Source organism: Cydia pomonella, unplaced genomic scaffold (assembly GCF_033807575.1).
Source record: "Cydia pomonella isolate Wapato2018A unplaced genomic scaffold, ilCydPomo1 PGA_scaffold_83, whole genome shotgun sequence".
NCBI lineage: Eukaryota > Metazoa > Arthropoda > Insecta > Lepidoptera > Tortricidae > Cydia > Cydia pomonella.
The window spans coordinates 7062-22304 of record NW_026907916.1 but is presented as its reverse complement, the minus strand read 5'-3'; the positions used below and the strand labels follow the sequence as shown (position 1 = coordinate 22304).

General features: G+C 40.9%; 1 protein-coding gene across 2 annotated transcripts; it reads left to right on the top strand.

The window, feature by feature from the left end:
• The first annotated feature begins 6925 nt into the window (after positions 1 to 6925).
• On the top strand, positions 6926 to 13365 carry LOC133534314 (protein lev-9-like). Of its 2 annotated transcripts, XM_061873421.1 has the most exons (5): positions 6926 to 7125; positions 7628 to 9633; positions 10465 to 10644; positions 11170 to 11349; positions 11876 to 13365. In XM_061873421.1, the coding sequence occupies exons 2-5, from the start codon at positions 9501 to 9503 to the stop codon at positions 12187 to 12189; spliced, it is 807 nt and encodes a 268-aa protein (XP_061729405.1). In that variant the 5' UTR covers positions 6926 to 7125; positions 7628 to 9500; the 3' UTR covers positions 12190 to 13365. The 2 variants fall into 2 exon arrangements, with proteins under 2 accessions (XP_061729405.1, XP_061729404.1); XM_061873420.1 differs by having other exon boundaries at positions 6926 to 9633.
• Positions 13366 to 15243: the final 1878 nt, after the last annotated feature.

Here is a 15243-nt window from a genome sequence, read left to right as displayed (position 1 = left end):
GTTTTCAAGCAGTCGGCAGAGAGTCAAGCAACGACTCGGTGACGTCAGAGCCGAGAGAGCAACAGAGGACGCCGTCGCCGATGGGGGACGAGCCTACTGTGAAGTTACCCGAGGTATAGCTTATTCCGAAGGCATAGGGTTCAGTTAAGGGCTACTGGTAACTCTGAAGAAGGCAGCAACGACTCGGTGTCATCAGAGCCGAGAGAGCAGCAGAGGACGCCGTCGCCGATGGGGGACGAGCCTACTGTGAAGTTACCTGAGGTATAACTTATTCCGAAGGTATAAGGTTCAGTTAAGGTTGCACCCGACGCCAACTACCTCGCGTGAGTCGGCGGGGCTTATACCCTTCACCGCACCACTGCAAAACATCGAGCGCGCAGAACTTATGCATTTGAAATAGAATTTTGCTTACTCGCGCCCGCAACGCAGCACAGGTCCGTTTGGCAACACGACTTGCCCCGCACTGACTATACGGATGAGAGCGGGGTTAGAACCTAGGCGGGATTTAGACTTATTTTTTTAGGAATTGTGGCATAGTCTTATGAATTTGCAAAAAGCAAGAAAACCAAATCATATTATAGTGTTTAGTGAGAAAGATTGTAAAGTTGCATATATTTTCGATAAAAGTTGCAGTAGTAATAAGGATACAACTGAAAGAAAGAGGAGTGACTTCAAGTTTTTTTTTCTTCACTTGTTTAAATTAAAATAGATTTCCAGATTAACTATAGCATTGCTCATATCTTGTAGATTGTTATTTTTTTTGTCTGCACAATAAAAAATGGTTCAGAGTTAGTTTGCGGAAGGACAAACCTTAAGGGCTACTGTTAAAATGTAGTCATTTTGTCAATGTCAACATGTCAATGGAATTCAACGCATCTTGATAGCATCCTGTCAACAGGAATTTGCTCTCGAATAATATCATTTTGCGCATTGCGATGGCATGACGAAATGATGGCATTTTAAAGTTTATAAACTGTGTAGTGAAGTCATTTTTTTTTCTTTTTTATATGTGTTGACGTGTGCGTAACTGCGTAGCTTATCTCTAGGCTGATACTTTCCGCCGAGGCTAAGCGGAGAAGACATGAGCGTCGCCAAAGGGTGGCAGTCTAGAGAACAAAATATTTAACTATATGTATTCCCCTTCCCTGGGGCATCGGCCATATGCCTGCTCATCTGCGACCAGTGGTATGGCAGCCCTACGGCGCAATACATACAGGTATTTTCAACATACAATGTTCATAAGATTCTGTTCCACAGGAGCTCCTGAAGACTTTCTACAAGACTCCCGGAGTGCTGATGATCTCCGGCCTCGTTCCTGTACACGTTCCATCGGCTCACAGACCGTAAGGTATAGTTGAAGCGAGGTCTCCGGTCTCGCGGACCTGACGGCCAAGAAGGAAAAGGCGACCGCTCGCACCTGTCCTTACCTGTACACGTTCCATCGGCTCACAGACCGTAAGGTATAGTTGAAGCGAGGTCTCCGGTCTCGCGGACCTGACAGCCAAGAAGGAGAACGGGAGCGCTCACACCCAACAACTTGTACACGTTCCATCGGCTCACAGACCGCAAGGTATAGTTGAAGCGAAGCTAGGGCGAGGAGAAGGGGAGGATTACAGGAGCTGAAGACGTTCTACGAAACTCCCGGATTGCTAAAGATCTCCTTGTGTCGCCCACTCCCAAGATCGTCCGTTTAAAAGTAATCCTCAGCCAGCAAGTAGCTACTTCTGAGTCGTCAATAATGTACTATTCTCGCTTTGGAATTTGGAAACTTTAGCTTCTCAATAAAGATTCAACATAGATAGAAGTCCGAAAATTTGTGTGCAGGATGTTTTTTATGTAATAGGCAGCAAATGAGCAGACGAGCCGCCTGATGGAAAGCAGTCATCGCCGCCCATAAATAAATAAATATTATAGGACATTATTACACAAATTGACTAAGGCCCACAGTAAGCTCAACAAGGCTTGTGTTGAGGGTACTTAGACAACGATATATATCATATATAGATATTTATAAATACTTAAATACATAGAAAACACCCATGTCTCAGGAACAAATATCCATGCTCATCACACGAATAAATGCCCTTACCAGGATTTGAACCCGGGACCATCGGCTTCGTAGGCAGGGTTACTACCCACTAGGCCAAACTGGTCGTCAAAATGGACATCGCCCATGGACATAAGCAACATCAGAGGAGCCACTCATGAGTTGCCAACCTTTGAGAACCCTAAATACCTGCTTCCTGAAGAACCCCATGTCATAGCGCAAGGGAAACACCTCAGAAGGTAGCTCATTCCAAACCCAATACATGGTGTTTGAGCCTACCGGCTATCGAATACCTAAGGTACCTCCCATAAATTTGAATGGTAGTCCTCTAGAAAGGGTAATGTCTTTTAAATACTTAGGCCATGTTGTCACCTCAGATTTAAAAGATAACATGGATATTGAGCGCGAACGGAGGGCCCTGTCGGTAAGGGCAAACATGATTGCGCGTAAGTTTGCGCGCTGTACTAGGGAGGTGAAATTAACTCTTTTTAGAGCATATTGCACCTCCCTGTATACGTGCAGCTTATGGACGTACTACACTCAGCGGGCCTACGGGGCCCTTCGGGTTCAATATAACAACGCATTCCGGGTATTGGTGGGGCTGCCCCGCTTCTGTAGCGCATCAGGGATGTTTGCTGAAGCGCGCGTCGATTGCTTTTATACAACTATGCGCAAACGATGCACATCCCTGGTGCGCCGGGTGCGGGCCAGCCCCAACCCAATCCTGCGCTCGATTGCCGAGAGGTTTGACTGCCCATATTTGAGGCATTGTGATGACATGCATGTTTCTAGAAGTACCTATTATGTCTAACCACTAGATAGGTGCTTCTAGAAACATAGCTGTCTTAGTAATTATTTAGTGATAAGTTTGTACATATTAACATAGCTGTAAGTGCATACTAACATACTTATGAGTCTAAAGTTACTTGAAATAAATGATTAATAATAATAATAATAACAACTTGCACGTTCTGGGCAAAAACGAGCGAGATGCCCGCTTGTTCTTGATTTGTCACGTGTAGAGAAAGTGAGGATGAACTTTGTTTCTTCTTGGGGTCTCTGGAGGCTTTTTAGGGTTCCGTAGTCAACTAGGAACCCTTATAGTTTCTCCATGTCTGTCTGTCTGTCCGAGGCTTTGCTCCGTCGTTAGTGCTAGAATGTTGAAATTTGGCATGGATATATAAATCATTAATTAAAGCCGACAAAGTCGTACAATAAAATCTAAAATTTTTTTTTTTAGGGTACCTCCCCTACACGTAAGTGGGGGTGAAATTTTTTTTTCGCTTCAACCCTAGAGTGAGGGGTATCGTTGGAAAGGTCTTTCAAAACTAATAGGGGTTTTCAAGAAACATTTTTTGATAAAGTGAATATATTCGGAGCTAATCGCTCCGGAAGAAAACAAAATGTCCCCCCCCCCCCCTCTAACTTTTAAACCATAGGTCCAAAAATATGAAAAAAATCGTGGAAGTAGAGCTTAAGAAAGACATTAAGTGAAAACTATAGCGGACATGATCAGTTTAGCTGTTTTTGAGTTATCGCAAAAAGTTTCCCCTTCATAGTAAAAAGACTTACTTTAATTAGATACTGATTATGCAAATTTGCCTATTTGTTTAACTCGGGTGAAAGGTACCGTTTCATCCCTTGGTTAACAATTTACTATACTTTAAGCTCCAGTTTAGCTTATTGTGACGGAAGAGTAACTACGGAACCCTACACTGAGCGTGGCCCGACATGCTCTTGGCCGGTTTTTATTTAACATTTTAAATGTGTTCGTGTTTTAGTACCGCCTGATCGTGAGCTCTTGCAGCGCGGGGCACTCCATCCTCATTGGTGAAGATGGTACAGCATATACATTCGGTAAGTTCATTTCATTTGGACAGGCGTCGGCTAGCTAGCATAATTGTTATAATTTGTAAACTTATTGTATATTTTAGTGTAGTTATTCTTTAGTGTTTATTTCTATTATAATGTGTGTGTGTGTTGTGTAAGTAAATATTGTACAAATATGAGCCAAATAGCTTGAAATAATTTTTTTTTTTTTTCAATGATATAAGAGAAATTAGATTATTTTATATTTTGATTATTACAGTAGAGCTTCGATCAACCAATCTAATTGGGACCGAGACTAGTTCAAATAATAAAATGCTCAGATAATAATAGGGTTGTTTCCATCTACAAATCTTAGGGCAGAATTGTATCCCAATAAATTATTTTGGATTATAAGAACATGTTAAACTACTTTTAGGGGACCTGTAATGACCATATTTTTTGTAAATATTGCATTTAAAATATCTTTTGGCACACGTCACGTGACCAAACTCGAAACGTCATTGAAGATTCTGATGACGTCACAACTCTCGGATTGACACTGTTGACAGTTAGGCGATAAACAACAAATGTCAGTTGACAGTTCGTATCTTCTACGTGTGTAGTTAGTTATGTGTCAAACCGTAAACTGTGACGTCACACAATTTTCAAAGAGCGATTTGGGCGCGAAAGCATCCATCAAAATATATTTTGTTAATTGAACATATTTAAAGCCGTTTTTAGTATAAAAGTTGAATTGTAGGGCAACTTTAAGTTAATATAGAACGTAATACGAGCATTTCAAAAAATTGGAAACAACCCAATTGTTGGTTTTGAGAGACGTAATCATACAATAATAGCTCATTTTACAAAAACACGGATAACTGAGGGATCGTATAATCGAAGTTCTACTATGCGAGAGTTAGGAGCGAGAAACGATTCCACACAAATTCCATAATAGTTAAAAATTCGAAATAACCGTTATAGGGACGTGCGCGTTGGAGGGTCTGCCATCTTGTGGCCTGAATCGGAACCATAAACATGTACATTTACACGTCACGTGTTTTCTTGTGTATAGTAGGTTCTGCCATCTTGTGGGCTACATCGGAACGATAAACATCAAATTTACGCCTCGCTCCAAAAATCTGACGGCTCCTGTGCTGCCTCCTACAGTTTATGCACGCTCTCTATTCCATTCAGGTCGCAACGGCAGCGGTCAGCTAGGCTTTGGGGACACAACCACCCGGAACGTGCCCGAAGCCGTGCCGGCTCTGCAGGGCATGAACATCATCCACGCGGCCGTCGGGCGACACCACTCGCTGTTCGTCACAGGTACTGAGTACTCCAGTTTTACGCTCGGGTTTTCTTTATTTTTTAATTGTATTGTAATTGTTAAAGATTATTAAACCTATCAACATCCATTGCGACCTATTTATTATTATTGGAGTTTGTGGGCCTTTTAGTGCCACGTCGACCAGGCAGTGATCTATTGTGACAGCCCTTTAATAGTACATTACTATAGAGGCCGGGAAACGTAGGGTTGCAGGTCAAGTAGATATAGACGGCTGAGCGTAGCGAAGCCGGATAGACATACGCGGCCGGCAACCCCGTTTCTCGCCGAGATTTGTATAGTTAGATTTGTATGAGACGCAAGTCGCTTGAGAGTAGCCTCGTGAGCGGAGGGCCTTAGTAGCATGGCGTCTAATTAGCGTCTGATTCCTAGTTATGAAACGAGAATGATCATTCCTATTAAGTAACTATACTTGACAAATTCCTAGTTGGCAACTATAGTTGTGTAGCAAGAATAGACATTCGTCTTTGGCAACTGGTTGTCTAACAAGAATATTCAATACTTTTCAGCAACTGGTTACCAAACTCGGTTGCCATCGCGGCCGGAGGGGCTTTTCTCAAACTTGCAATTAAAACAAAAATGTAGTCAATTTGTTTTGTGGCGAACTACTCGGCTCGCCACTCTGCCAGCGGTGCCCTACGCGCGTAAGTCCGCGCGCCTGCGCGATGCGCACCGCCGTTGCTTAGCAACGAATATGCACAACAAATCACCGTACCGTACCTATATTTGTTGATGGTTGAATGCCAAGACGTTGTGTCACAATTTGACGTTAAAAAACAAAAGAAGGTTGCTTTACAGTCCTAGGTGTGTAAGGCTGTATGAAATTCCTTTACATATCATCTTCACTCATCGCACCTGATATGTAGTTTTTCCGGACCTAAATTGATGTAAGTCATGTCATCATTTCATAGCAAGTTTGAGAAAAGTTCATTACTAATACCCATTCAATCCAGGAAATTCCAGATTCTTTGGGCCGTAACGTTCTGTGCCTCATAGGGTTGCAATACGTGCCGCCCTAAGTGGGTACTTCTTTTTGACATTAATGGTCCACAGGAACAGAGAATGTGCATTGCAGTCTCCTCTGACTCCTGGCAGAACCTGCATGTCGCATCTTGTTTCTTTCCAATTTGAAACATGTTTGTTCAACTTACATTGTCCAGTCAATCTGGGTATAGGTTATGTGTCTTGCTACCTAATTCACGTGTTTTTTATTTTATTTTATTAAAAACTGATCGGCGATTGGCTCTAGTCACACCTGATGGAAAGTGAAGACAGGGCCTAAGATGGAGCTCACCGGTTCAGTAGTAGCCTATTCACTCTTGCTTTAAAGAGACCGAGGTCATATTTATCAGGGAATACAGATGGCGGGAGCGCATTCCATTCTTTAGCCGTCCGTAACAAAAAAGAGGAGGCAAACCGTTTAGTGCGAACAAATGGAATGTGTACCACGAACGGGTGCATTCGCTCCCCACGCCTGGACGTCCGATGATGGAAAGGGGAAGGTGGGATATCTATATATCTTGCCACTGCAGGACACCGTCACCACCAAGGGAGTGATGTTTTATTTTATTTTCTTTATTAGGGGAAAAAAACCTATGTCTATAGGCAGATGATACAAAAAAGAGGATATTGATTTTTATATTATAAGTGCAACCTACACCCTGAGACAATTCTCACTAAAATTTATGAACTAATAATATTTAAGTGGCATTGTCCTCGGATTGAGGTAAAATAGGATTGGTACACTGACGATAATATTAGTAATTACAGTGCTGACAAGATTTAAACATACAACATTCAAAAAGCGAAACAAGGGACTACACATGTATACGAGTAATGATAAATTTAAGAAGTGTTTCGGCGGTTCCGGGGCAACTTGCCGAATCCTACGCCGAGTCAGACGACGCTAGGAGCCACGCCGGTACGTCGTCTAAATCCAATGTTTAATGTTAATTCTTATATATTTTTTATTTTTATGTTTTGTAGTTCGCATTGATTTGGTAGTAATACTGTAATGCTGTGTAACTAATTTTAAATATATAATAAATAAAAAATCTTCAGCAAATATTTAATGCATCTGAAAGTTCGAATCGGACCGTCACATTTAGTGCTAACTGTATGAGCTCGCAATAAACACTAATCTTTTTTTTTTACTAATCAATGTGTAAACAGGCCCCAATATTAGGCCAGCGCCATTATCCGTATGCCACACTTACCCGTATTGACCTTACACATTTTCTTTGCATTGAGCGTAACTTAGATTTTATCGCGGGGCCCATATTCTAGTGACAATCCTTCGAATGCCACGCCTATCGTCATTGTGGACGTTGTAGGAAAGCATGAAGGTTAATATTTTGTCTTGGCGGTACTTGAGTTAATCTTACCTTATTCTCCCAGCACCTATAATCCTAACTATATTCCAGGAGCGACAGCAGCAGCCAATACTGGATGGGTGCCGTCCGAGACCCGCAGGACCCGAACAACTGGAAATGGGTGAACGGGAACGATGTGTCCGTCTCTTTCTGGAACAGCGTGCCGGCGGGGGGCGAGGGGTGCGCGCGGTTCGACGGCAGCAAGGGCTGGCTGTGGGCCGACACCGACTGCCACGCCAAGTTGAACTTTATCTGCCAGCACCGTAAGTTTATTTTACTTTAGGCTAAAGATATTGTATTTATGAAATCATTTCGTGAAAACAAACATATGAGCGCACTTTAAAATACTACGATTTTGGGTGTAATGTTTAAAGGCTTGAGAGGAAAGGGGACGGCCGCTTCTCCGTACAAACGTTGTCCCCATTTTCCTCCCTGGATTCTGACATGGATTTTTTTTACATAATTTAATGTATATTAACCATAGCTATGCCCCTTACTTTTTCGATTTTTTGATTATTGTATAAATGAGGAGCAAAAAACAAATTTCATACAATTTTTTAAATGCTCCTAACTCTTATAATAATTTAACATTCGAAAAAAATCTACCGTAGGAGCATAGCAGTGGTTGATATACAACGAATTGAGTCAAAATAGTTTCAATTATGTTAATATCCAGAGAAGAAAATGAGGTCTACGTTTGTATGAAAAAGCTATTTTTATTTACTAATTGGCTGTGCCAAAGTAAAAGTGGATTTTCATGCATTCACAGATAAAACTAAAATAGTTTTTACGACAATTTATCAGTAATTAATCTTTTGTATGCACAATAAACACAGGACCTTTTCTATCGGGCAATTTACTGTTTGTCATAAATCGAAAATGCTTTACTATAATACATCTTTTGTTTATGGCGTTATTCTATTTGCTAGCGAATATTCTATTTCTTATGCTGCGTTTGCGATTTTGCGATTTTTGTTTTTTAATTTAATTGGCATTTTTAATAATTATTATTAATTGTTTATGTTTTTACTCTATATGTAACCACAGAAAAAATTAAAGTACTAGTGTATGACTAAATAAATATTATGTTAAAAAACATACGGCGTACAGTAGGTACATGGCCGATGGGGGCACAGCAAAGTGTGAGGGTGTCATCGTAATAGTTATATTTTCAATTTGCCAATTATAATGACCTCTTAAACTTGTCATTAAAAACCTATGTAGACCCTTTAAATACCTGTACACTCCTTTTTTGAAGAACTCCATACTGTAGACCCCCGGGAAAACCGCGGCAGGGAGCGCGTACCAGTCGAAGCGTCCACGGGAGGAAGTTCCTCTTAAACCGCACAGTACGCGACCATTTAGGTTCTAGGGTGTGAGGATGAACACCCTGCCGACGGCGGGCGGTGCGGTGATAGAAAGCGGCCGTTGGCATCATGTCAAACAATTCTTCAGAGCATAATTAACCCACTGTACAGGCGGTAGAACACACATAAGGAGGCAGTCTCAACATAATATTTACTGTCATATTCTAGTACTTGAATGTCATTTACTGGACTCGGTTTCCCTAGACTTCTCAATACCTAATATTAAACAAGGGTCCAAACTTATCCGACCGGTCTGGCCTAGTGGGTAGTGACCCTGCCTATGAAGCCGATAGTCCCGAGTTAAAATCCTGGTAAGGGCATTTATTTGTGTGATGAACACGGATATTTGTTCCTGAGTCATGGGTGTTTTCTATGTATTTAAGTATTTATAATTATATCGTTGTCTGGGTACCTACAACAGAAGCTTTATTGAGCTTACTGTGGGACTTAGTAAATTTGTGTAATAATGTCGTATAATATTTATTATTTATCTGTCAATAACCTCTTCCCCAGAGCCGAAGGCCTGCGGACGTCCAGAGCAGCCCCCCAACTCGACCATGAGCACCGAGTCCTTCGAGGTGGGCGCTGCGGTGCAGTACTCCTGCGACCCGGGGCACCTGCTGGTCGGGCCCACGGTCCGGACATGTCTGGACACCGGGTTCTATACGGAGTTCCCGCCCGTATGCAAACGTGAGTGAAACCGAAGAGAACATTTAGTAATAATACCTACTTAAAAGTTAGGTACCGAAGTTATTTTTTTTTTATGGTAGAGGAGGCAAACGAGCAGACGGATCACCTGATGGTAAGCGATTATCGCCGCCCATGGACACCTGCAACACCAGAGGGGTTGTAAGTGCGTTGCCGGCCTTTAAGATGGGAGTACGCTCTTTTCTTGAAGGTTTGAAGGTTTATGCGCTTAGTTTAATGAGATTCTGAATTAACATGAGAATTGAGATGGACATTAAAGTAATATATATCTAGAATTGTAATACAAGTAAAATTAGAGCGAGAAGAAGTTTTTACATAGGTAGAATACTGTTGGTTTTATGAACCTTGTCACCGAGCTAGAATGGTGTTCGTACTAGACTAGAGAAAATGTACTCAATCCGCCTAGATATACATTCGTGACACGCACACATTGAAACCGTCCGCCATTGCAGTGTCACAGCTGGTCGTCAGTGGCGCGGCCTCCGTCAAATTGTTCCTCTATGGAAAAAACGATAAAAATAAACGAACAGTCACTACATTTTAGCTACTCAAAACAGTAAAACTTAGACGTTTATGTACAGTTAAATTTACTGCTTTTTTCGATAGGCTCATATGGAACTGTTTAAAACATTAAACGTTAATGCCATTTCAATTCGGAGTATTACTCCAATGTTTTGCCGCCAGAGTGCTGCACTAGCATCTTTCATAATATCGATATTTGGCCAAACCGCTATTCGTTACATCTCTAGACAGAGCTACCTAACGGACCTACCTATGGTTCCGAAGGTTTAGCAATGCCATTTTACGTTCCAGGAATCGAATGCGGCTACCCAGCTGAGATCGCGCACGGCACGTACACGGTTCTGAACGACTCCGTGTCGTACCTGTCCCACGTGCAGTACGAGTGCACCGAGGGCCACGAGATGGTGGGCAGGTCACGACTCGTCTGCGATATCGACGAGAGATGGAATGGGCCCCCGCCGCGGTGCGACGGTACGTTATTAGTTGTGTAGGCAGGTCACGTCCAGAGAGCCTACAGCAAACCACGTTTGATGTCTTGCCTCTCTGTCGCACTTGTAAATTCGTATGTAAGTGTGACAGGAAGGCAACAAGTCGAACGTGGTTCGCGGTAGGCCCTCAGGAATCGAATGCGGCTACCCAGCTGAAATCGCGCACGGCTCGTACACGCTCTATACGCTCCGTGTCGTACCTGTTGCACGTGCAGTACGATTGCACAGATATAGTGCATAATTGTTTTCCATCGTATTTTCTCGAAAACTTTCGTATGCTACTTCAATCAACCTCCGTACTTTTTGTGCCGAGACTTACTGAAATAGCAAGACACGTTCGTACGTTCCCGTGCAAATACGATGGAAAATAATTATGCACTACATCTGTACCGAGGGCTACGAGATGGGGGGCAGATCAGGGCTCGTCTGGCGATATAGAAGAGAGGTGGAATGAACGCAATTGACGAAATTCTATTTTCGCGGTTATAGCCCTGTTCTTCATTTACAGTTGTCCACTGCGAGCCCCCGGCGCAGGTCCCCAACGGGCGCGTGACGCTGTCCCACAACGCGTCCGTGTTCGGCGCCGTCGCGGAGTACGCGTGTGTCCGCGGGCACCGCCTCGTCGGCGCCCGGCGCGCGAGCTGTCTAGCGAGCGGCGTTTGGGACCAGCAGCCGCCTAAATGTCAACGTAAGTAAAAAAAAAATTAATATTCTGTAACTTAAAGTAAACAGTTCAATATCCATGCTGGTGCCTGTATTTAAGTATTCAAGATACCTGTATTAAGAGACAACCGCTCTTCCACAAAAAGTGAGTACTAAATAATAAGGTGTTTTCAAAATTTTTGAAACGGTTGTAATACGTTCTATATTAACCAAACGTATGTCCTAAAATTCAACTTTTACGCTAAAAAGGCTTTAAATATGTTAAATTAACAAAATATCTTTAGATGGATGCTATCGCGCACCAAACGCTCTTTGAAAAAAGTGTGACGTCACAGTTTACGGTTTTACACAACTATGTACATACATACGTAACACCAAGGTCTGTTCACACACATTTACCTATATGCACACATACACCCATTACCAAAATGGCGACGCTTGAGTATTCTCTAAAGTCTTCTCGATGGGCATTTAAATCTTGCACCCTAAAAACCAACATTTATCCTCCAAACAATACGTCCGTAATATTTGTGTTATTATTCATCCCACAGCCGAGGAGCGCTCAACAACGACCACCACAACGCTCCCTCCCCCCACCACGGCCGCCCCCACCACCCGCGTCACGTCGCGCGCGCCGCCGACGCGGCCGCGCTCCACGCCGCGCCCCGCGCCGACTCCGTTCGTCACGCCGGAGACGCGCCGTCCCCGCCCAAAGACCACGGAACGGCCGACCACGAGATATGAAACGAGGGTCACGGACGCGCAGGAGTCGCCGACCAGCCATGTGCCGCATATTATTGTGGCCAGTCATCCTAGGGAGAACCAAGTAAGTACACAAGGTGTACAGTCGAGTTTTTCACCTTAATCTATTGCAATAAGGTGTAAAATGTATACCTACATATTTATGACCTCGACTGTAACAAAAATATTGGGGATCCGTTCACAATTAAGGCGTTATTAGAGTGACAGAGAAAGACGCCCGCAATTTGCGCACTTCGGTGTTCGCGGTATTGTGTTCTGATTAGGAAAAAGAAAAAAAAATGTTTTTTTTTTTTTTTTTTTTTAATCTTATTTATTTTATAAGCCATACATCTTAAGATTAAGTCGGCTTAAAAATAGTAACATTGATACTTAAACTTTAGGTGTTACTTAAAACATTAGGTTTACTACTTAAGGAGTATTTTTATAATATTCAAAACTAAACAAAGTTACTTAAACTTTAGATGTTACTTAAATAATTGGGATTACTATTTAAGGAGAGTTTTTATAATATTCGAATCTAAGGTCCAATGACTGTATGATGAAACTTAAAAATCTACCACTATATTCGGCAGTGAACCCTGAGCTTTTTGTCGCCAAATTTTTATTTTTCTGTTCGTCTACTGTAATGGTTGAATTAAGACTTCCAGAATACCAAACTGAAATATAGTTTTCACTATGGGTTCCTGACTCAACTATAATATTCATAAGCAAACGTTGTAGTCAACTATAATGAATTTGACCAATCACGTGTCGCCGCGGTAGATAGGACGAAACAAAACGATAGCTCAAATCATTATGTATTTTAAGTTCTATAGTAACAACTATTGCTTCATAGGTTAGAACGCGTATGTGGAACCCTTAAAAAAGCAATATCCATAGATTACGAAGACCGCTTTTCGTTTTATGTTAGTCTCTACAGGCTACTGTGGCCAAAATCGAGAAAAAAAAACTGTTCAAAAATTGAATTTAGTAAGGAGTAAGTACCAGGCCCTCATGAGTTACGAGAAGGTGTCGTTAACCAGCCCGCCGGGCGTGTATAAAGGTATTATGGCTGCTCGCGTATTTTAGCTGTATGTTTGTTTTCCTATATACAGTAAGTATTACGTTAGGTAATTTTAGTATTGTTTACAATAATCATATAATCAAGCTTTTCAATCTCGTACACTCAGTTGGCTGAAAGCTTCGTCGGTTGACTGAAAGCTCTTCATTATATCCCGATTGTATAAAATACTATTTTTCCATGGGGTGTTTCAAGTCAGCCAACCTTCCATACAAAGGCCTACCCCGTAAAAAAAAACAATTTCGTTGACATATGATTTTTTTTTGCAGAATATTATCTTAAAAAGGTATTAAAAAAAATATAAATAAGTAAATCTTTTAATTTTGAATCTTAATCATGTCATTGAATTTATTTTTATGAAACACCTGTAACGTCTCCTCAGATTCTCGGCAGCGGTAACAACATCCGCGCCGAGCAAACCCCCCGTGTCAACTAGGGCTCCCGGTATCCGTGTTATACGCCGAAACGGATACCCGTGTTCTTAAGCCCGGCGGTGCTAAGAACACGGTTTAAACGGAACCGCCGGGATCCGGATCCGTCTCCAAAAACCGTTCCCAAGAAACGTTTCTCAGATACGTATCTCCGTTTAAACGTGTACTTAAGACCGGCCCGAACGGATCCGAAACAGTTTGAGCCAATGCTTACAAGGTCTACTATTGAATGTTGACTTCAGATGAATTTGTTAGGCGTAAATTTTTTTTTAATTGTTTCTAACTGGGTGGATATTACATATTTAGCCAACTATACTATATATAAATCGAAGTAGGTGTCCCTATTCTATATTGTCTATTATTTTTAATTTTAAACCTATTCGGCCCTAGTTTAGAATCTTATTTTTATAGTATTACTGTTTTTAACCTAATATCATTACATATTATATTTCAATGAAAGAAACACATTTTATATATACTGGTGTAATAGTTTCGTGAAGAATATGTATTCAGACAAATACTACCTATATTAGTTAAAAATAACAGTTAAGAAAATAATTATTAATTACTTTGTGGTTATTTTTATCAATTTACTGCTATGCGAAAACAACAAATCTGCCAATGATGCAAAAAAAATACACACACAAGCGGCATTCGAAACGAAGAATTTCACGCGATAACCTTAAAGACTCATGCTACCTTTCTTACCTTTCGATTATATTGTTTAATACATTAAGATAGATCTCAAAATTGGCAATCATTCATATTCACTTGGGACACTTTCAGTTTGCCGCCCGGTGGCGTTCCATTCACTAGATTCTTAGAACGTATTGTTTTTCGAAGACCCTATTGTACGATATCGCCAAAACAAATAGGTTCCCAAACAATTATCAGAACTGTCACAACCAATTATGAGCTTTATGTCCTTGTAATAAGGTAAACATATCTGCATATATTAAAATTGTAACAGATGCAGCGGCAAAAATTAAAGTAAATGTATCCCATTGTTTTGTAGCCGCACCACACTAAAAGGCATTTTTCTATGACGAGAGTGAGAGCTACAAGATGTTATTACTTAGGTATATATTTGATTGTAATTTGTTTTCAAATTAATCTTAATACTAGCATTTGATTGTTTTTTAATAATTGTTTTAAGATATTGCATTTTTTAATTTTTACGAATATCATTTTGATTTCAATTTTATTGTGTAATCATTTAAATAAGTAGTCTACTCGTAGTCGTACTAATGATTAATTTTTTTTATTAACCTTCCAAACTTTGTGTTCTAAGATATTACCTATATTTTTTACATACGTTCCCCAAGATGACCTATTTTTGAAATACAACTATTTATGTTATTGTTTGTTATTGATTATGCACTACATTTAACGAAATCTATTGATATCATTTGTTTATATAGGTACTTATACATTTTTGTTTTAAACGATATTCGATGGAATTAAGTAAATAATTTTAGTAAATATTGTCAATTTTGAGCCTTTGTTTGACTTCTGTTATATCTAATCTACCTACTGAACTCGACCGATCCTATAAAAAAAAATAACATTACCTATTCCTAAAAAGGCTTTTTCATTTCTCATGGTTTGAAAGTGGGTCGTTGTTTTTCTAAGAAGTGTGCAGAAAATGTACGTTTCTGCACTAGCG

Bases quoted from the DNA above. Each gene is read 5' to 3' on its own strand.
- LOC133534314 (XM_061873421.1), top strand. From the start codon at position 9,501: ATGAGCACCGAGTCCTTCGAGGTGGGCGCTGCGGTGCAGTACTCCTGC. The intron at 10,645-11,169 runs GTACGTTATTAG...CTTCATTTACAG, and splicing joins GCCCCCGCCGCGGTGCGACG to TTGTCCACTGCGAGCCCCCG. The intron at 11,350-11,875 runs GTAAGTAAAAAA...TTCATCCCACAG, and splicing joins GCAGCCGCCTAAATGTCAAC to CCGAGGAGCGCTCAACAACG.